At 39.8% G+C, this 22854-nt stretch overlaps 1 protein-coding gene across 2 annotated transcripts in view; it reads right to left on the reverse strand.

Moving 5' to 3' along the window:
• Nucleotides 1-22499, reverse strand: part of gask1a (golgi associated kinase 1A) — a 60992-nt gene extending 38493 nt beyond the window's left edge. The window contains exons 1-2 of one of the 2 annotated variants that reach the window (XM_044360264.1): nucleotides 22140-22499; nucleotides 12330-12446 (exon numbers count right to left, since the gene is read on the reverse strand). In XM_044360264.1, the coding sequence (XP_044216199.1) occupies nucleotides 12330-12338 (9 nt within the window). In that variant the 5' untranslated portion in view covers nucleotides 12339-12446; nucleotides 22140-22499. The remainder of the gene's footprint in view (nucleotides 1-12329; nucleotides 12447-22139) is intronic. The other variant, XM_044360265.1, reaches the window with a different exon arrangement.
• Between the last annotated feature and the right edge of the window lie 355 nt (nucleotides 22500-22854).

Below are 22854 nucleotides of genomic sequence, written 5' to 3' on the forward strand. Positions count from 1 at the left end.
GTCACCATAGTGTCAGATACGCTGTGGCTGCCAAGTCAGGTAGTTTAGGAACCAGGATACCAGGGGATACCTGGTATCCTGGTAAACTGATCCAGGATACCTGCATCACTGTTAGTTCTCTCCCCAGCAGGGCAGGCCGGATGGTGTTGAACGCAAAAGAGAAGTCAAAGAACATAACTCTCACTGTGCTACCCGCCCTGTCCAGGAGCACATATCTGTGGTAAGCAGGAAGATGATGGCATCCTCCACTCCCAGCCTTGGTTGGTGTGGTCCAGTGATGGTTTTACCAGGGGCCGAAGGTGTGATAGGACCAGCCTCTCCAGGGACTTCATTACGTGAGAGGTCAACACCACTGGTCTAGTCATTAGAGACACCCCTTCTTTGTGTACAGGAACCAGGCAGGACAAACTAAACTAAATTAAACTGCACCCACAACTACTCTTAATAAAAGAATAAATAGTAATAATTTAGACTAAAGATAAAAAAACAGAGAGCAACTGTAGCTGGCAGCCACAACACTGGCTCCGTAAGTCTTTGAATGTGAGAAAATAAAATAAATGTTTTCTTTTCTTTTCTCACAAACCTTTTCTGCAGTACTTTCAACTTAATGATAGAAAAACTGAATCCGTAGGCTCCAACATAGGAGAGGCTGAACAATTTTTATTAAGGTGACAGAAATTCCATTCCAACAGCAGCTACTGAAGGTCAACCTCAAACTGTGGTATTTTAGAGTCTAGCTCTGTAACTCTAAAAACGTATAAAGAAAGCAGAGGGCAGAATCAGAAAGAAATTAAGATGTAATGTGATGTAATGGAAAAACCATTCTAGAAAGAAAAGAAGATTTAACACCATAGGCGTGATAAGAAGTTGATATGAGTGCATCAGGGAGCTTTAAGCTGGATGTTACACGCCGTAGTTAGAATGAGCTGGTAGTCAAGACTGGTATAATAGAACCATCAAAGCTGGAATTATGTTTGAAATGTAGGAGGTCAGGAGGTCTCTGTCTGCAGTGGCTTCAATTATTAGCAAGCAAACACACACATGAACACAAACATAACATTCACGTACTAACACATACGCCCAGACACACACACACACACACAATCCCTGCTTGAGCAAAGAATATCTCTCTAACTGGATCAAAGAGGATTCAAGAGAATAATCAGTTAACACAGTTTGGCTTAATTCAATCTGAGAGACACTTAGTCCCCTGAGAGAGAGACATCGTGAGCTTGTTAATGGGCATCATCCATTCACTAATGAGCATGCTTCAAAATGTAACATGGAGTGTCTGTGTGAGCTTGTCCGTATGTGTGACAGAGACAGATGGAGAGACAAACAGGAGGGACAATGTCACTGACAAAGAGCAGATACTCAGAACCACAATATCCCCAGTGAGAGTTTTACTTATTTCCACTATTTATTTCAGAGGAATCATCACAATCAGTTGATTTATTCACAGAGAATTTTGGTTAACTTCAGCACACAAATTTGCACTGTTCAAATGTCCAAAACGTAAGATGCTATCATATTAATCATGTCCATAATATAATTGTATATAAAGTCCTTGGCTGAATGGGAAGCAAAACCAACAGAGCTTTATCTATATTCTCCACAACAAAGTAATTTATTTACACTCAATAGGCTGATTTGTCAGCCTATTGAATGTAAATAAGTGTGACTAAGTGTGACTGAATTTTACTTGAGATATTTTTGGTGTTTGATATTGAGTTGGATATGTTAGAAAAAGCACAATTTCCTCTCTATTGTGGCAGATGACAGCACAGCATGACAAAACGCAGCCCTCTCATTCATCAAACAAGGGATTCTGACACAGAGGGCTCCAGCAAAAAAATGTAATACAACATCATCCAGCCAGGTGCTGGGTTGACTAACCAAACATGTGCAAGAGCACATTCCTTTGTAATGTAAAGGCTGTAATTGTGTAAATTGTGTGTGCCTCCAAACTAATATATAACTTAACCTTGACTTGTGTGGCAGTTATGTTAAGAACTCTACCTCTCCCTGTGATCAGCCATATTGAATGTCAATACAGCTAAGCACACCATACAGATGTGTCTATATGTTTATGTTAGATGACAGGAACTACTTCTTTTCTTGTAACACATAGCAGCAGTTACATCCATCTTACAGAAGAAACAGAATATAATTTGTGGGTCATAGTAGCTAACAGAGCAATACGGAGAGAGGTAGGAAGAGATGTGTGTTTGCATATCAGCGGGCAAAAACTTTGTTTTCATTTCCAAACCAATGTGGCTGAGGTCTAATTCATTCATCTCTCCTTCATCTTCCTCCTGATCTAATAACAGGTGGGGGAGGTGTGTCTGGAGCCAACAGTCCAATGTATTAGAGGACTGCATTGGGATTGGGATCCCGAGGGTCCCGCGGGACCCAACGCAAATCTTGCAGGAGCAGTCAGTTTTAACTTTGCTGCGGTTGGGAGCGGGCGCTCAAAAAATAAACTGCTGGTCCTGAGATTTAGCCAGAACTGCAGGCCAAACTCTGACGCAGCCGGGCTGAGTACTCAGTCAGCGCTCCTCCTGGTGCTCTCTGACACCACACATCTGCCGACTTCACCTGAACGAGCAAAGAACGTAAACACCAAACAGTGCGTGCATATTGCGATACTGCAGGTTATTACTACTTTTGTGCTCATTTAGTAAGTAATGGAGGAGCTGGAACATAATTTCACTACGTTATTAGCAACAGGTATGCATCTCTTTATGAATACTACACAGTAAAAATGTGTTTTCCCTGCAGGACAGGAGAAGATACAAAATCAATGCAACTCTATTGTGCAGGCGTGAATAGTCAGAATGTTTGTGGGTGCGGGTGGGAGCGTAACTCGCACATTGTGGGAGTGAGTGGTAATGGTCAGAAATCCAGCAGGAGTGGGATTAAGCAAACAGTAGCGTGCAGAGCTTTAGTTCCATTTCTCTCTGCAGCTCCGTATCGCACTAAACTCGAAGCCCTGCCCGCTTTTTAGTGGCCCAATCAAACACGACGAATTTGATTTAAATCTGTCTTGTAACTGTTAACTGCTCAAATATTCAGTTTCACTGGGAAATACATCACAGTACAGAAGATAAATGCTTTGACTAACATTTCATGGGGCCTTTCACCAGCTGAGACTCAAAGAGGAGGAGGAAGAGAAGATTTAGTTGTTTCTTTCTATATACACAGTTAATTTTACAATTAATTTTTGTTGTTTTTCTTAAGATCAACAACAACGAGCGATTACTTCAGAAAACAAATATGATTGTTGACAAGAGAAAAAGGGGGACGAGAGGAGAGCAAAAACACATCCAAACATATAAACAGATTCAGTGGGAGAGAGAGAGTGTGTGTGTGTGTGTGTGTGTGTGTGTGTGTGTGTCCTCCCTGAGCTGTCAACATTGGCCTGTCAGTTGAGAGCAGATCTTAATGAAACCAGTCAGAGCTTCTCTCTCTCTCTCATTCTCTTACTCTCTCTCCCTCTCTCTCTCTCTCTCTCTCTCTTTCTCTAACACACACAGACACATACACACACACAGGAGAGGTTGTGAGAAAGATAAAAGAAATGCAAAAGCAATGCAACAAAAGCAAACTGATGTACCAAGACATAGAGTGCATTCAGCAACCGCTCAATTCATTTTCTGTCGGAGGATGATGACAACACATGAAAGATGAAAAATAAATGAGTTGAGCTATCCGGAGAGATCACAGCCTGATACCATTCAATTTTTCTTCATAGTCAATAATAAAAGCACTGCAGCCAAAGGAAAAGGAGGGGGAGATGAAATAGTCCACTCTTAACAAAAACATCTTGTCTTGTTTATTTTAAAATGTGTTTTCAGTTTAGGTTTTGCAATATGGGGGGAAAAAAGAATATTTTGTGCTATGGCTCTAAAATTTGAATCAACTGAAGGGGAAGGCTTTTATACAGTGTAAAATGAACCACCTAATATCCATTATCTATATGTGTTTATCCTTTGCAGGGTTGTGGGGGGGCAGGGGGGGCAGGAGTCCATCCCAGCTGACATTGAGTGAGAGGCGGGGTATATGCTGGACAGCCTATCACAGGGCTGACACTAATCACACAGTAATCGGTTCAGTCTATTTCCAGTTGTTTGGGAGATACCACAGTTTCCCAGAGCCCGAGGTGATGTCTTCACATCACTAATGTTCAGTTTACAAGGATGGTTTGGATAGATTTTTCTGCTTGATAAATGATTCAATGATATGCTCAATTATCAAATAAAGCGTCCTTGATACATTTTTTAATCAACTGACTAAACAATTGGTTAGTTAAAAGACTAATTGAACACTGAGATGAACCTATTAGCTTTCTTTCCTAGAGTGAGATGAGGGGATCGATCGGTCTGAAGTCTGTGTTTTGCTTTTGAAAGTGGAGTCAGGAAGGGGTTAGCTGAGGGAAACAGCTAGAGGAGCTCTGAGTTGATAAAAATGTTGATCTAGGCTCATCTTGGTTCAGTAATCTTCAATTACTGTGCTGACAGCAGTAGGATTTGTGAATCATAGTGAGTGCCTTTTACCTTTTGTAGACTTTATGCTCTGGGTTTTGCCTCTCAAGCTACAACATACAGGCTTCAGTGAGGGTGCAGTTCAAATGAACTTGTGTTCTTTCTGTTTGGGTCAGTTCATTTGAGCTGGTGTGAAAGCTGTCAATCAAAATTCAGTGTGTACTAAACTGCCTGAAAGGGTGGGCGTACTATTACAATGGACACAATAACCATTCAGCTATTCATATGAGGGCATTATTTGTTAAGTTGTTTAGAAATGCAGGAGACAGTATTTGCAGTTTAAAGTTTTCTTTGTTGGTTTAACAACCCATGACTTCATTGTATCCAGCCCACCTCTGAAGTCAACAAGCTACATCCTCCAAGTTAAGCTTAACAACACATCCCAACACATATCCAGCTACATACTCAAACCTGCAGTGCAGAACTTTTACATATAAATGAGTTCAGACAATGCTGATTAAGCCTATCACCACCAGTCTCCAGTCCACCAAATCTCTTTGTATTTCACAGTATACAGTTTTTAATCTGGTGTTGGGTTTGACATTCCTGGCCAGATGAATGCATATTGTGCATGCTCTATAGGCGGAGCATGCGCACCAGAGACTCCCGCCGGCTGAGCTGGCTAACTTCTGGTTAGCTCTTTGCTAACTTGAATGGGGATAAAGTAATTTAATCGTGCGGCTTTTATAGGCTTTCCAAATGTAATCAGACTGTGTGGATCAAATCTTGATAGTGAAACAAGTCATTTTCCGGAGGCTGTGTGATGCTCAAAACGGTTTAATTGTTTTACAGCTGCAACAGTAGCGACAGAGTCGGCCAAAGCGTAGCCTATGATGTAAACACATGTCGACAATGTTTTTGTAATTACTCTCACTGCCAGAAGGGGGAGACAAAAGTCCCGCACTCCAGCTTTTACACACGACATGAGATTAATATCAATTTCCCCAAAACATTGAGCTAGTCCTTTAACTGTTTCAGCACTGATCCATAGTGTAATGTAGGCATTTTACTGGCACTGTGGCTAGAATCACATTAACTATTTTCAACATAAATCTACATGGATTTACTGATGGTGAATTGATTGTTTATTTACATTTTCCGGCATTATTCTCTAATTGCTGTGTATTTCCATCAAGCTTTTAGTTTCAGCATACTGATGGGAGTCATGAAAGTATACAGTGACACTGCATATAAAAACAGGATATTTATCAATTAATGCAAGATCAAAGATGATCAAAATTCCATCTCCCTGCCTCCTGCTGTCTCATTTGCATGGACCTGCCATTTTCTTGCACCTTCCTGTCCACCTTTGCACGACACGTGCAGCACAGAAAGGATATCTATAATGCATTCCAAGGTCAGGAATGTATACCAACATGTGCCTGTTTATGCACTGCCATGAAAACTCAGCCCATAGTGTCTCTGCAGCTGGGTCCCACAACAGTTCTTTTGAAATTGCAGCTATAAAATAGAGGAAGATGTGGTATTAATATATTAAAGGTAGCGTGGCGAAAGAAGGGTGTAAGCAATAATGTTGCTGTATGTATTGTACTAGCCTGAGGGCAAACATGCCTGAGGCAGATGAATACATCAGTAATGTGTGGAATAGCTGAAGTAAAAGGAACTGATATAATGTGAACACGGACACACACACACACACACACACACACACACACACACACTCACACACACACAAACAAACAGACAAACCGGAGACTGAATGTGACACAAGACTGAATGTTAACACAGCTGGAAATGATGCATGCAGGCAGTTACACGTGTGGACAAGCACACAAAGCATAGGCAAGCCTACAGTATAAACTCTACCATGTAGATGCTTCCAGATATTTCCATGTATAGTGCACACTGATTTATGTATTTCAATACCGTCCTGAATAAGTGTATGCCTAATGATGACCGTCTCTGTGAAGAAGAAAACTGACACCGCTCTTCCTGTACAGTGAAATGTGAGCAGTCCTCTGTCCTGCTCTGCTGTCAGCAACTTTCTCCTCTGATAGCATACGTCAGATCAAATTACAAAGTCAAACTAAGACATGGATTTAATCAGTTGGGGATTTGACTTTGCGAGGAAGGTTAAATGTTTCATATGCTCTTTGGAGACAGGGGTTACATCTTTTGCATAGAATATTTTATAAAGAAAAAGTTTTACTGTCACATTTGATGTATGTTGAACATCAAGTTTCGATCACTTACATTCCTCAAATCTACTGAACTTTCCTCGCAAAGGTGTGGAATGTCCAAACATTCACTCAATGCACCCTCCATTTCAGGACTGTTCTTCGCCAGCCACACATCACTACACCTTTTAACCAGCTTCTCATTATGCTCCAACAGTTTGGTTACAGTGGGTGAGCATGATAATATCACAATGTCATATGGTCTCGTATCCCTACACCTACTGTGGACACACTGTATATTTCAGACAGAATTATGAGTAAGAAATCCAGAATACCTTTTTGTGTCCTGTTTGTGTGGTGTGAGCTGTCATCCATCGTCTTGTAACTGTATATATGTGTGTGTGTGTGTGTGTGTGTGTGTTTGTTGAGTGTGTGGAGCCCTGTCTGCCATCATATGTCAGTTGAGTATCTGGAGTGTGACAGCAGGCAATCTGGCAATCTTCTGCTGACAGGCCATCAGCTTGCCAACTGGTGTGTGTCTGTATCAGGGAGTTATGTGTGTGCATTGCGGGCTGTGTGTGTACATCCTGCATGTTTTTGCATCTGTAATTTGCATATTTGTCTAAACAAATATACATATGAGATAAATAGGAACAATAGGTCATTCAATTATTGTTCATGAGCGTTCAGCCTGAGAAGTCAGACACGCATCATTATACAGCTCACAGTCTGTAACAACCTCGGCTTATATCTAGTAAGCAACAAGGTTTTTCCTGCACCACACAAAATATATCAATATACTTAGTTACTTAATGCTGAGATTTCTATTTGTAAAAACCCATCTTTCAGTCTGGATTCATGCCCTGTTCACTGACATGAGATCACAGTTCCTGTCCTCCTTCTTAATGGCCACCATTGGACGTTGATAAAGGTGATACATAACTTAATGTGCCTTTAGAAATCTACGACAAGGACTGAAACCAAGACCACTTGAGTAAGTGGCTGCAAGACATTTATGTAGCACTTTACAATTTGCCTCTCATTCATTCATGGCAATATGTTAATTGCTCATCACAATGTTCTATGTTGACTGAAAATTACGTTGATGAGACAGATGTGTTAGCCACTATTGACTGGTTACGGCAAATGAACCCAATATACAGTGTACAGTATGTATAATGAAGTGAAAACAAAATGGCATTTCAGCCTAATAATCTGGATATCAAGCAATTACATTTAATATTTTGAAAGGGTGGACTGAATTCTTGTACAATATTACTACTCGGTATCTCACATTTATGAGAAAACCGTCCAAGGCGTAATTATGAGATCTTTATCTTATAATTATGAGATCTGGATCTGGAACTATTTACAAAGCCTTTCAAAGAAGCATTAATTTGCTGTTACGTTTGCTGTCATCAGTTGGCAGCAATTAAACTTGGACCCGAGCTATTTCAACAGCAACGCACTCCAATTAATGGTGTATAGCTAGTCACAAGCATTGATGCTGATGTAGCCTCTGATCTTATTCACTTTACAAAAAGAGTTGAGGAAACTGCAGCCAATAGACTATTGAACATTTGCAGAGTTCTTCCCATCTCAAACTTCACAAACATTTTACTGATCCTGGACACTTACAAATGCTCTTTTGAACCAAATTACATGCTTTATTACACTAATTTACATAGAAACATAGCCAAAACTCTTCTTAACTGACTCGACGACCATAACAACCTACAATGTCAGTTCCTTTGCCTTTCGTACAAGAACAAGTCACAACACAAAATTTGTCTTGAGATCAGACTCAAGCTCGGTTATACATCTAAATATCTGACTCACATCATAACACCCTGGCTCACTGAAGCTTTACTAATTATAGACACTTTACATGGAACACATGTAGGGAAAATTACACATTGAATAATATAGTATTGTGCTTGTGTCATAAAGTTCAGTTCTCATGTACTGCAGACATTTGTCCAGTAGTGTAAACACACACCCCCACACACACACGCACCCTGGAGGATTAATGTGGTAATTAAATTAAGGTTTGTCCTTCTCGTTTATTTCTACACTTCTTAGTTACATCAAATCATGTCTATATCTAAGAAATAGAATCCATCTGAATCATTTTCCACTGCCCTTCACTGCTTCCCATTTTCTAAAAGCTACTTCTTAATAAAATATGAACCACAGATAGTCAAAAAAATCTCTCCTTTTGCTCAGGGTGCCAAACCTACTTCACCTTGAAATGAATTTGTTAAAAGCTTTGTTGTGAATGAACAGACTTTGGCAAAGGAATAAAGGATGCAGTGCTTAATGTTCCTCATCTCTGTGTGTAGAACGGAGCACAGACATCAGATCACAGCTCTGAAAGTAATTACTCTGTGGCACAAGAATCCTCACTCCATATGGCTGCAACGGGAGTGCACACGTGATCGAATCTGTTCCCCATTGCACATTCCATTCTCCAAAGAGGAAGGTGCTGCACGAGAAGGAACATTTGCAGAGAGAAGTGGGAGCCAAAAGATAACCAAGGCTGCGTTTCAAAATCATTTGCTGACACACAAGAAACAGGCTAAAATTGGGGCTGTGGCCGATTCACACGCCCTTACTGTTTTGCCAAAATTAAACGGAGGATAACTAGAAATACTGCCTCACGGCTGTATGTATCCATCCACCAGTCAAGTTGCAGTTTACATCCATGTCTGTCCAAACTCATAATATTTATAGTGAAGACTTTGAAGGAATTTACTAAAAGCTATTAAGTGTATTTATCTTGTATGTGTTCACATGCTTGGCCAAAAAAGCTGATACTGACTGAACACAATGTTGTAGCCCTGACAGTAGACAAAGCTTCAGATATGGATGTTGTTGCAAAGAAGCTACAAATTCTAAAATGTGGATGCTTCACAAACATCTTCAATCACCACAGTTTCAAGTTGGACACCCAAGATTAGTGTCATCAATTCAGTATCCAACCAAATCTGAGATATGGTCCCAATCTCCCCTTCTGTTCCTGAGTTATAGTGTTAAAATGGTCAGAAAGGTGTTTTTGCAGAACATTAAGATGTCACAGTGAAGCTGACCTTTGACCTTTTGGATATAAAATGTCATCACTTTATCATTTTATCCCATTAGACATTTGTGTGAAACTTTGTCATAATTAACGTATGAATTCTTGAGTTATGGCCAAAAACATGTGTTGTGAGGTCAAAGTGGCCTTGACCTTTGACCACCAAGTTCTAATCAGTTCATCCTTGAGTCCAAGTGGACGTTTGTGCCAAACTTGAAGAAATTCCCTCAAGGCATTCCTGAGATATTGCATTCAGATGCACATACAACAACACTAACAGCAACACCTCCATGTGATTTCGTAAGGAAATGCACCGTTGTTCTTAAGTTTTAACCTACTCCTCTTTTCTTGTAGTTTTAGGCAAACCAAATCAACTCTAGCGGGGGCACTACTCTGTCAGAGAGACTCCCAACACGGCTCAGTGTGTGTGCTGTATTCTGTTTTCTGTCGTTTTATTGTATGTTTTATGTTTTTGTCAAGATGTTATCGTCAACACTCTTCCACCTAGTGTGCCTCGGGCTCATGATTGCCACTTTAAGTCACATAAACAGACTCTACTCAGGACTGACACAACCATTCACCGCCAACTCAGGTAAGCTCTCCTACTCACTGGACTACCTGTTGGAGCTGAGCCGCTTTTACCTGGAGCCATCGCAGGTATCCCTCATCACTGATCAGATACTTCTGGATTTACTTCGAAGACACCGGAGAAGGCGAATACAAAGGAAAAGGGGGTCTAGAGGAAGGATATGGAACAGACTGAAAAGAAGCAGCCAACTACCTTTATCTGCCATCACCCTGTCAAATGTCCGATCACTACGGAACAAGACTTCCACACTCATGAGGTCTGACTCAGACTACCGGCAAGCCAGTCTTTCCTGTTTCACAGACACATGGTTCTCTAAGGATGTAGCAGACTTTCATCTGGATGGTTTTAACATCATACGCTTTGACAGAGATGCAAGGAAAACATGGAAATCAATTGGGGGTGGGGTCTGTATGGCTATCAACAACAAATGGGCAAGAAACTTCACGGTGAGAGAGACTGTGTGCTGCAAGCACTACTGTATTTACCCGGACCTGATTTCATACTAGCTGCTCAGCACATATCGGACACTTATACAGTACATACATACATACATAAATCAAATACACACACACACACACACACAAACACACACTCACACAGTGGATACATACATGTTTTCCTTTATTCATTCATTTGGCTTGCCATGTAACTTTCTTGAATGGAAAGCAAAAGTGTTGGCTTCTCAATTAGGTAAGAATGTTTAAATTGGCAAAAATATTTTGCTCAGTTTGTCACCCATGACAATTTATATATTGTCCTTTTAACATGTTTCATTTTTGTTTATATTTTGCAGATTGATTTGTCAGTAATTACACTGATGTCTGCAGAAGATCTATCAAAATACATCCCACTCTACGGAGACTGACTGGCAGCTGTAGCCGTCTGCTGTCAACAACAGTCAGATTCAGTAGCATCTAGATGAGGTCAACTACTAGAAGAATAAAGGGAAAGTGCTGTGCTCCAGATAGCAAGGCAGTTAAAAGACTGGAGACTTTGGATCAATTAAAAGGAAGTAAAAATGCAAAGAAATTGGGTGGATGGATTTCAGCTAAGAAGACAATAGTTGCAATAGTCTGTGTGGACAGGCAGACAAAATTCAGAGACATCCAAGAAATGGCCGAGTCCTTTTTTTCTCCTAATGGTGTCGTCAAGTCTCTGAAACTGACAGACCATGTTCACAGGGTCTGTGACTTTGCACAAAACAAGATTGGCCCAGATTTTACAGTTTAGGATCTGTATAGGGAAAAAAGTAAAGTAAAAATACTCGGATTGTACCTCTGCACCAAGAGAAATGTTCAAGACACAAATAACTTTAATGATTCTCCTCAAGTGACAACCTCAGAGGTCATAGGAAACATTTCATAGGATGTCAAACAAGGTCAGGCATCACAACCAGAAGTCATTATTGACTGATCTTTGATTGAGTGATCTTTAAAACCAGACCCAGATGTGATAAACCTCCTAAATCCACATTCATAACTACTGATAAACTACTGCATCAAGAACTATCAAATGTGAAGGTGGTCAATGACAACAAAGATAAAGAAAGAAGAGGAATATATATGTGGGAGAAATATAACAAGACCAAGGAATCTTAGAGATGACAGCAGAGATTATTAGCATTGAGCAAGAAGACCAAGGTACAGGTGTAACAGATGCTTTGCCTGAAGCCCATGATGCAGAAATGCACCATAACAACTACACTGATGGTAAAGTTACTGAGGGTGCGTCATTTAGTGATTCTGTTGAATTAGATGATACTTTGCCTTGGGAAGGATTAAAGCCAAAGGTCACTATTGTGGTGTGTAGGGGTAACTGCCTTGCTGACCTTCTAGCAGCCTTTATTGACACACATATGATGAACAAAGATGTGTACATCAAAAGAAGGTGAAGGCTCAGGTGTACCGTGTGACTGCCTGTCAGAACTCTGGGGAGAATTCTACAGCAAATGCACATAGGGTACCAACATAAAGACACCATACCTTAGGCATGAATACCAAGCTGAGGAATGGCAAGCAAATGCTAGGATCCTTGTGACAGGTCGGACAATTGTCAGATACTTTCCACTGCTTCTCCTACTTCCGTTCTTGGAAGAAACCCTGTATGGAACAAATTACAGCAGTGTGACAGAGAGCTTCTTGCAGTATGTCTCAAAAGAAGAGAGGAACATTCTTAAGCTTGCATTGAAGTCATTTGAGTCTGTTGAGAAAGATGACCTACTGGATGTGTTAGAGGCACATGACTGCCACCAACTTGCCACTGAAGACAACATTGCTGGACTAGTGTCACAGTTAGGTCAGAAGAGCCTAATCCAGACACCAAAAATGTGTCATTGAATGCTGGAAGCCCATCTTGAAAACCTTGACAGATACTTTGTATCCACAAAAACTTGTTGGGATAATGGAAGAACTAGTCCCAACTCCAAAGCGTGTTAGAGAACTTCTGAAATTCCCAGAAGAGAAGACAACCCCTAAAAGCACTGTGGCAAGACATTTGAGGAGGTACGTTAGTGAACCAAGCTGAAGGCTTTCCTCTGGTTCTGCACAGGGGCAGATATCCTGTTTGAACTCCACATCACAGTTCAATTCATAGCAACTTTCACATTCCAGTGTCGACCTCAGGCGCATACATGTGGGTGCTATCTGATGTTACCTGTCAACTATCAGAACTACCCAGAACTCTGTAATGACTTTGATCTTTTTCTAAGAAACTCAGTCTGGTTAAAGGACATCATCTAAATCCTTCAAGCAACCTAAGGCGGACTCAAGAGCATATGCACACAATTGCTACTTTAATTTTGATGGTCAACCAGTATCAGAAATTTAAAGTTGAGTGAATTGTGATCTGCCAGTTTATAGGGACCCACACAACAGACTAGTGCCTTTATTCTTTCCAGTGTTCCATATTTCCAGTATTATTAGGGTTTATAAAATGCTTATTGGTGATGAAATTTTTAAAAGTTTATCTGCATTACAGTTTAAATTACCAAATTCACTTTAGGTATATCAGACTCTAAGATGGAAATTTGATATGTAATAACTTTACTTTCAGTTCTGATCCACTTGATGTGCATATCAGTATGAAAATTATTTTGTTAAGGTTTATCTGCATCACTGTTTAAGCACCAATAACAGACTCTTACTGAAATGTTGGTAAGTAGGCATTTAGTTTCATTAAGTTTGGATCTGCTTAATGATGTGCCTACTATAATGAAAAGTTGGGAACATCTTATTCAACAAGAAATGCATTTGAATATTTTGTAATTTCGCTTTGTACAGAATGCTATTCTGCCCTCATGTTCACTAGTTGTTTGAATAAACAGCACAGTATTGTGTATTGAGTATTGTGTCGTGTCTATTTATCGCATTCATTGCAGACTGACACTGTAGTTGCTGGTATATTTTAAACAGAGTTTTGGTCAAATTGTTACATGCAGCCTAAATCCTAGCAAACATAAATGCAAATAAAACCAAAACTTTAACAAAAGAATTACTCCATTTTATTGTAGACTCATTCAATGCTTTACATCCATGAAGCCACTGACAACACATGGGGAATGCTGTACCACTAAGGTACCTAGATTTAACAGCAGTGATATATGCTTATTAATGAATTGGAATATACTAAAAATGGACATCAAGACATTGAATAAATACCTAATTTTGTATAGAAATGATTCACCACAAGAACATTGAGGTCCAATGTCCATGTCTTTTTAGTAGAAAGAAGCTTTAGCTGTAATGAATTTAAACACAAATATGCTACCAGATAGACATATGTTAACTCAATGTATGATAAGATATTGACACTGTATCATTGATTAACGAGATGCACATTGCTTCTATATGAGAAAAGTGCCAACAGCAACAGTAAGCAAGCAAAGTATAATTAATAAACTCAAGTGTAATAGGTTAAGAAGGCCTATTTGTGGAACAAGTTAAATGAACTTCAATGACTCACACAACTGGACAAAGGTAATGATGTATGCGGATTTCTCAGGCAGGTCAGTTAAAGATAAGGGAGCGAAGGGCCTCCTGAATCGTCAATTAAAACTCTTGAGCTTGTGGTATGTTTGTGGGGAAAGTAAGACCTGACTCTTACATGATCATATTACAGAGGTCAAAAACGTCTTTGTTGCAAGGGATGGTTGAAAGAACTTGTATGCACAGAGGTTGTTGTGTGGACAGACAAAATCCTCAGTACTCCACAGGTGTGGCACAATATACATCACATCAGGGATGCCACTGGGTACATTGTAATTCTTTGTTGGCCGGAGGCGGTGGGTGTTCCACACTGTCTTGATCTTATCCAGGTCTTCCTAAAATGAAGAAACGGAGAAAGGTTAAGAAACTAATCATATAGATATTAATGAGTTTCAGTTTTAATGAGATTATGTTTTTATTGACTAGTGACTGCAAATGTTTCTACCACAATGTGGCCTTACTCAGTGCATACAATGTATGTCAAACTAAAGCCCATTATAGAGGCTAAAATATCATGTAATAAGGTGAAATGTTAGAATGTCCCTTCCCTCAAGATGAAGATGTAAAGATAATTAAGATACTGCCATAATATGTTTTTAAATTGGTCACTTAAAAAACAAAACTTCCCAGAAGCATTTTATGAAAAAATGCTATAAAGTGGGGATAGTTCATATACGGTAGTAACTGAAGCCACAGGGTTTCTTCAACCTCACCTGAATAATGTTCCGAAAATTCAGCTGCACAAGAGATTTGTCCAGGTAGTCACCAACAAACAGGCCTAGTGTATCCAGTGCAGGATCTCCCACCAAGTCTCGATTCTTTGATTTGAAATAGTGCTTCTAGCGATGTAGCTCTGATCAACAGACCTGTTGTCAATGTCATGGTGGTGGAGGAAGGTTCGGATGTCTCGGATAACCACATTTTCAGTTCCCAGATTTGCCCGGCTGATCCAAGGACAACCACCAGTCTGCTCCACAGCCTCCACAAAGTAGCCTCCTATGACATGTGGGTCACTGCTTGTGTATGCCGCTTTCAACCAGATGATTTTGTGGGAAAAGCCATTTATGCAACCATTTATGCAAATTCCATACGCCAAATATAGTTTGGTCCTTGTTTAGTCCTTCAGCAAAATACAGTCTGCCATTTAGTCTCCAGGCTCAGCACATAGCTGAGAAGTTTGGATCCGTAGACACAAGGATTAAACAAACATCCTCCTTTTTTGTATTGATCCCATTCCTCAGTCATTAATTATATCTAAATAAGACAAATAAACCTTTTAGTCCAACTGAAATCACATTTAATCATCCCTCTTTGCTGTCAAAAATAACGTCAACATGTTTTGTAAATGTATTATTAAGTTTTGAATTATTAAGAAAAATTCAGTTTATTTCTCAGCCAGCTGGATGGGCGTGTTGGTGTCTGTGTTTGATTGACAGTAGCTGGTAGGCTGCCAGAGTGCCAGTGTTACACTGTAGAAGCAAGAGACAAGCTAAACAAACTGCTGTTGCTACAAGTCATGGGCAGACAGTGTGTCACTACCAGGTATATTGAAGAACAACAACCAAACCAGCATCTAACGGGTCTGAAGTGACATTTTCAGGTATGTTTACATGCTGTTTAATGTCTAATGTTATTGCTTTATGCAAGATTTGATTTGTTGTATTGAAATAAGGCCTCCAGCTACATAGGTGAATAACTAATAGTATTCCACTGGATTAATGCAAAACCAGGGGAGCCATAGTGAAATCAAAGAATTGAATATTGAAATTTCTGTTACTTGATGAAGAGCAACAGCCTATAAAAGGATGTACTATTTGATATAGAAGAAAAATGAGGTTGTCATGTCTTTCCAGAGTTTTAAAATGTATTCAGCATGTGTTTTAGAACATGAATCCATTTTTATTTAGAGATTACCATTGTTTACCAGGGGACCATTGCTTGTCTGGTTCTTTTTTTCTCCTTTTTTTTCTTTCGTCCAAGACTTCTTCCCTCCTTGTCCTCTGCATCACTTCCTTTTTTTTCCTCCATCTCATCTCTTCACAATTTCCTCTCTTCCTTGGCTTTGCTTCTTGTTACTTTACTCTGTCCGCCTTTTTTGACTTTGTAGGGATTTCACTGCCACACAGCCAGCTGCAAATACAACCTTTACAGATGTCATTTTTACGACATACAGACCAAACTAGTTGTTTCATTTTACAAACAAGCTGCACATACACACGCAAACACATTTGCACGCACGCACACACACACACACACACACACACACACAGCAAGTGATCTATCTCTTTGTGTCTGAGAGGAAGAAGAATAGATAGAAAAAGAGAGAAAGACAGTGACATTCTTGCTCAGCAGTGTGTTTTTTACAAGGCTCTCTCTCCTTGTCTAAATGCTCTGAGGGGACAGGGAGACACAGCTGGTGCAAACTCATCAGGCATCATGAGGTAAATGGCTTTTAGCACTGAGCTGTTATAACATGTCCACTATAAAGACCTCTGCTGACTATAAACACCACTGGGTTACCATACTTATTCCATCCTTTATGTGTCATTTTGTTTATTCTCTGTTAACACCCCCTCTCTACCTTCTTCTTACCTCTTTCTCTTTCACCACCCACTACTTCGTTTACTCAAACAGCAATACTGCACATTATGAAAGTTCAATGATACAAAAGCCACCTCCACACTGAGAAGAGCAGCAGATGGACAGTATCCCTCTCTGAGTTGTACGCGCAGCAGATTGAGTGGGAGGCAAAGCGCCTCTGAAGTAACTTTCACTGCACTGAAATCCACCCTATTGTTCTCTGTCCAGTTGGTCTTCATTACTATACAAAGCCAATACCACAAAGCCTCAGACAGCAGAAACTCATTCACACAAACATGAGTGGTAGCAAGACACAGCAGCCTCAGCCTGTGTTTGCGTCTTCCCATTGGCTGCTGCTTTTGTAAATGTGTTTTCTAGGCATCTTCTATTCGCTCTGTTACTTGTTTATTTGCTTCTGTATATTGTAAACATGTCAAATAAACCTTAAGGCCAGCAGGATATGGGCTTCCACAGGGCCTATATTCACTTAATGAAACGCCCTAGTGAGTCAACCAAGTTAATCATTGGGAGTAGGCAGTATTTTTCCTGGCTTGATAACAATAATTCTCATTTTAAATTGACTAAATGAACAATAGACATTCAGCTTCTAATAACAAGTTTTTTAGAATAGCATTATAAAACCCTGACTAACTTGTCTGATAGAGTGCATACTGCTTTTTCTGGTTATTTGTTGGTATAGCAATCATGACACTGAAGAGCAGAATGCCCTGACACATTATAAATGTGGCCAGTAAGATACATAGTAGGTATTTCAGGAGCCTCTGACACCATTTATATCTCATATAACATACAATCAATATGTGGGTGTGTTGTTTGGGTAATGACATCTGATATGCATTTACATCTAGTGGTAATAAGCATTCCCGTTATCTCAATTCTACCTGCATTGTGATCTGGTATGTAAATTTGGAAGGCAGAGCTGGCAGACTCCTTATTAAACATGGTTCATCTCAGCTCAAAGGAAAATCTCAGGTCAGAAAAGTGAATTTTTGGTAGCCACACAAAAGGAAAACTAGGGTTTATGACAACTTGGAGTTTATTTTTATAGTTCATGCATTCCATTCTATTGGTTGTGATAACACTGTGCTCACCAAGGCCAATGGGGCAACACACACAAACAGTCAGACAATCCAATGGGTTGTAAACTAGCCAATATTTTCGCCAGAGTGGAGTAGTGAAATGGTGGAGAACCTTGCTCACACTACTGGCAACTCTGCAACCTCCATCGATAACATGACCCTCATTTTGCACTCTGCAGCAGTACAGCGTCTCCTGAGGTGATGTTTTTGTAGTGGATGGACTCCACTTATTCCTCCTATATTGAAGAAGCTACGACCTTGTAGCTTTTTGCTGGGCAGCTTGATATAATAGCAAGAGGTGGAGGTAGGTGACCTTACAACACTGTACAGATTACCTTTAAAACTTGTTGAGATGTGGTCAGTAATAACAATCTCAACATGTGGTCTGGCCAGTACAAAATCACTCTGATAGCAATGCATTCTACACATATTTACACCTTGCACTATCATGTGTTTTTCCTTATTCAGATAAGACATCCAGACGCTGATCACATGTTAATAGCAGGTGGAAATGAGGTCTTAGGTGATAGCTGCAGCAAGGTATTTGACAAGGCAAATGTTACTGTACAGACAAGACTCACAGCAGACAAATTGACATTTCATTGCAGGAAAAGCAAAGGTGTAATTATAACATTAATTATAATGACAGCAATCCATTTAGGTCAGACAGCTTTAGGGCTCTTGTACTGTGTATGCTTGTTCACTGTCATGACTTATTGGGAAAATTACTGGAATTGAGCCATTGTTGGAGCCATTAGTTACACCTGCGCTTTTCCTGCTATGACAAGTCAAGTTGTCTGTTGTGAAAAAGGCCTTTTAGACATTCTCCTGAAGTTGGAGTCTGAGTTTGAGCTTAAATGCACCAATTTCAGGTGTTTGTGCCATCTTTTCTAGTGTAGCTGTATAATGGCAAAAAGCAATGCTGTGCCTTTCACTTGTAACTGATTTTCCCACAGCAGATGAAGTCTTGTCATCAACTGTTTCAATCTACCTCCTCCGCTTATCTCATCAGACTACAAAACAGCAACTGACAACAATACGGCTACCAATTAAGATACTGAAGATACTTGCCATCCAAGTCATTAACAACTGAGTATGAGGGGCATGGTTTTGAGGTGCATCTGCTTTGGTTTCCCCTCCAGTCATTTGGCAAGACGGCGCACATTTATAGGTGACGGAAGCTGAGATTTCATGGGTCATTCATAATGCAACAGAGCAACAAATGCACAACTCAACTGCCTCAGGCAAAATCATTAATTATAGCCAGAAACCTGGGTTCATAATAAGGCTGACATTTCCTGTAATTTAAAAGTGCTTGGTTTATTCAACTGGAACTAATGCAGGTATGTTTACTTTTGCACATATAATATCCATAATTAATGACAGAATAGCTGCTCTAAACGTGTGTGTGTGTGTGTGTGTGTGTGTGCAGCTCCAAACATGGGCGTAGATTTGGCTATTAGTGACATGTCCCTACAAATATTTTTACCAATCTCAAACAATCTAGCCGCTTTAACTCACATAATGTTAACAGTAAGATCTCTGCAGATTTGCCAGGTTTGTGTGTTTTCTGCAGAAAAGACTGCTATTATAATAGAGTGAAAGAGCAGCCTCTCAGGTGAGCTCTGATGTCAGAGTGAAAGATCTAGCCATAAGTGTAGGAGTTGAATGAAAAATAATACAAACAGAAGTTTTTGGGGGAGTTTAAAGAGAGGTTTGAGCATCACTGTGGCTCTGTTATGAAACTACTGAGTTGTGTCGCCTGAATCCACAAACTGAAAGAAGGATAGAATCTCAGGTGAGGTTTGAAAACCTTACAGCAGTGAGTTACAGAGCAGCATATTACATACAGGTTTCTATACATTTACTTTATTGTAACATTGATTGTGACAGTCTATGATTTTTAAATATTAATTTTGGTGTCAGATTTATAGTTAAGTAGTCTATTAATAAAATAAAATGTAAAAATCAGAGGAAACACATGATACAAGTCCAGTTTCAAGCAAGTCCACAATTGCATAGTCAGTCAAGTAAACATTTTGCAGAATCAGAATCTTTATGTGTGTATGTGTGTGCGCACATGTGCCTATGAAAGTGAAAAGCGTGATAGAGAGCAAGTACAAGTACAACAAGTCCAAAAATGTCCCTACCAAATTAAACCAAACTTACACCCTAATTCCATATCACACTCCTCTCATTTTCAACATTCAAGGGAGTGTGTGTGGACTCGCTCACCTGATATAGACTCAATCACTCCAATCAGTTCCAGCATATCTACTCTCTATTTTTCTTTTGCGCTCTCTCTCTCTCTCTCTCTCTCTCTCTCACACACACACACACATACACGCGTACACACAGATACACACACACATTGACGTGGAGCAAAGGAACAGGAAAGCACAGCTGAGAACACAATGAGCTGCAGCAGCGCAGCAGTTCCTGGTGTTTAACATACAAAGACTGACTATACTGTGGCTCTGGAGGGTTTTGTGTGCCCAGCACTGAATTCCAATGTGGGCCCCGGCCTGTCACTGAAGAAAAGAAAAGCGGTAGTTAGAGCTGAGATCTGAAGAGGACTGGACTATTATTTTTCTTCCACATGTTAGAAACTGAATGGAAAAAGCACCAGTAAAGTAAGCACCAGCACAGCACTTTAACTCCCAAACATCTCCTTTTGGGTTCATCTGTCACCTTCACTGAATGCACAGCAACAACCTAAATCAACTTAGTCACATGATTTATATTTACACTACACCCATTCAGGAAGGACAAAAGTACACTGTGAAAGAGAAGAGAAGAGAAAAGAAGAGAAGAAAAGAATGGGCAAAGAGTTTCCCTCTTGGTTTCCATGTGGCAGTTCAAACCAGAAGCCTGTCGGCTCTGCATATGGAACCAATTTGAAACGTGAAACTATAGGGACTGCTTGAAAGACGGATGATTACCAGTCACAAGATAGGAAAACACTGCTTTCACTCGCCAACCAAGCGACATTAAAAGTTCAACCCTTTACAAACAAACTGGCAGAATGCAAATATCAGGCAACAAAGTGATTTTTGATACATATTGTATCATTATAATAGTGAGATAGATTAGAATAGATTCACAGGGTATGTGCATTTCCTTTCATTCCACAGTTGTTGTTGTTCCATCTAATTCTATTTTACATTTTAGATGTCTAAACTCCAGGAATAGACTGATTGATAGACAGAGTATAGCTGCAACTAACGATTATTTTCATTATCTCAATTATTAGTCGTTTGGTCTGTAAAATGTCAGAAAATAGTGAAAGATTTCAAACACTATTTCCCAGAGCTCATGGTCTTCAGACTGCTTATTTTGTCTGACCAACGGACCAAAACACATTCAATTTAAGTCAAAAAACAGCAAAAATCATCACGTTAGGAGCTGCAACCAGGATATGTTTGGCATTTTTTCTTGAAAATTAAACAATTAAGCTGTTGATTGACTGACTCGTCATCTGATCCTTTCAGCCCTTATACAAAGTTTATTGTCCTAATGTGGTATGTCCTTTTTCTAAATCACCACTCCACTATATAAACAGCTTCATCCATTCCCGTTTAAGTAGCCAGGATACAGTGTTAACTGATCCTGTCAACAGTTTGAATGTGCTGTATGTTTGGATTTGATGGGGTCCACAAGAAGGCGCTTAGGGGCTTCCTGCAAAATCAATAAAACTTTGGTTTTAGTTGAGATTAAAACAATAGTATACATCAGGATTGATTAATAGTTGCATTGTCTGTGTCCAACCAAGCTCCAAGATTAGCAGTTATAAGATTGCACCCTGTGATGATAAAAAATAACCATGAATATTCTCTGGTGGAGTCAAATGAGCTAACCTGGTTATGTTGTCCCTTGAAATGAAATCTTGATATGTGGCCAAAAATATGAAAAACAAACTTTGTATTTATATAACAAAGTATAGTTAGATGTTAGAAATAGATGCATTTATAAATGCTCACACAACAGCACATAACCTTCAACTTTTACGCAGTCACACAACAAGCATCCACAGGTCCAGGATCTGCCTGCTCAGCACTAACTTTTCAGAGTTTCAGACTTTTCAGTGTGTACGGCTGAGGGAGAAGCTGCAGCAGGAAAAGAGTCTTACCATGGTTCATATCCCTGGTCGAGTGCATTCCACTTCAGCCTCTTTAAATAAGTCATTTATCGCGCACACATAGATCCTCACACAGCACCGGACAGCCGGTGGTCCTGAAGTTGCAGGAGCGCGCGTCAGCCAACAACTTTAGTTTGGAAAAAAAAAAAAACTTTCCATAGTCAACTAAATACAATTTGCTGTTTTTAAAAAGTAAGCTAACGGATACAGGTAACATCACCATAAGGTGATTTTCTTCACCGCCTCCCCGGGGAACGCGCTGCTCCACGCGAGCGTCTGAAAGCTGGATGAAGTCAAAGCCCTGTGATTAGAGGAGGAACGCGGTCTGCTTGGAGTGAAATTTGAGACGAGTCTTCCCCCTCTATATAATAACGTCTCTCCAAGCTGCCAGAGAACTCAAGACAGATCTTGACACAAGGAATTAGCAGACCTATACTGCCTCCAAAACGAAAAAAAAACTGATTTAAATAATCTATGGAAATTTTTTGGAGGGTAAATTACATGCAGATACTAACCTAAGCATCTTTTCCCGGCAGCAGAGGGAATTATAACTTTGTAATGGTGAGTAAACATGATGCAATGCAGGAGAAGTTGCCAGAAGTTTGTTTAGTCACCACATTCGTGAAAAAAAATCACATCAGATTCATTTATTCCAGTCCTGAGAAAAGAGTTTCTTTTTTAATTCCTTAGAGATAAATAGAGTCGC

Source organism: Thunnus albacares, chromosome 8, assembly GCF_914725855.1.
Source record: "Thunnus albacares chromosome 8, fThuAlb1.1, whole genome shotgun sequence".
NCBI classification, from domain to species: Eukaryota; Metazoa; Chordata; class Actinopteri; order Scombriformes; family Scombridae; genus Thunnus; species Thunnus albacares.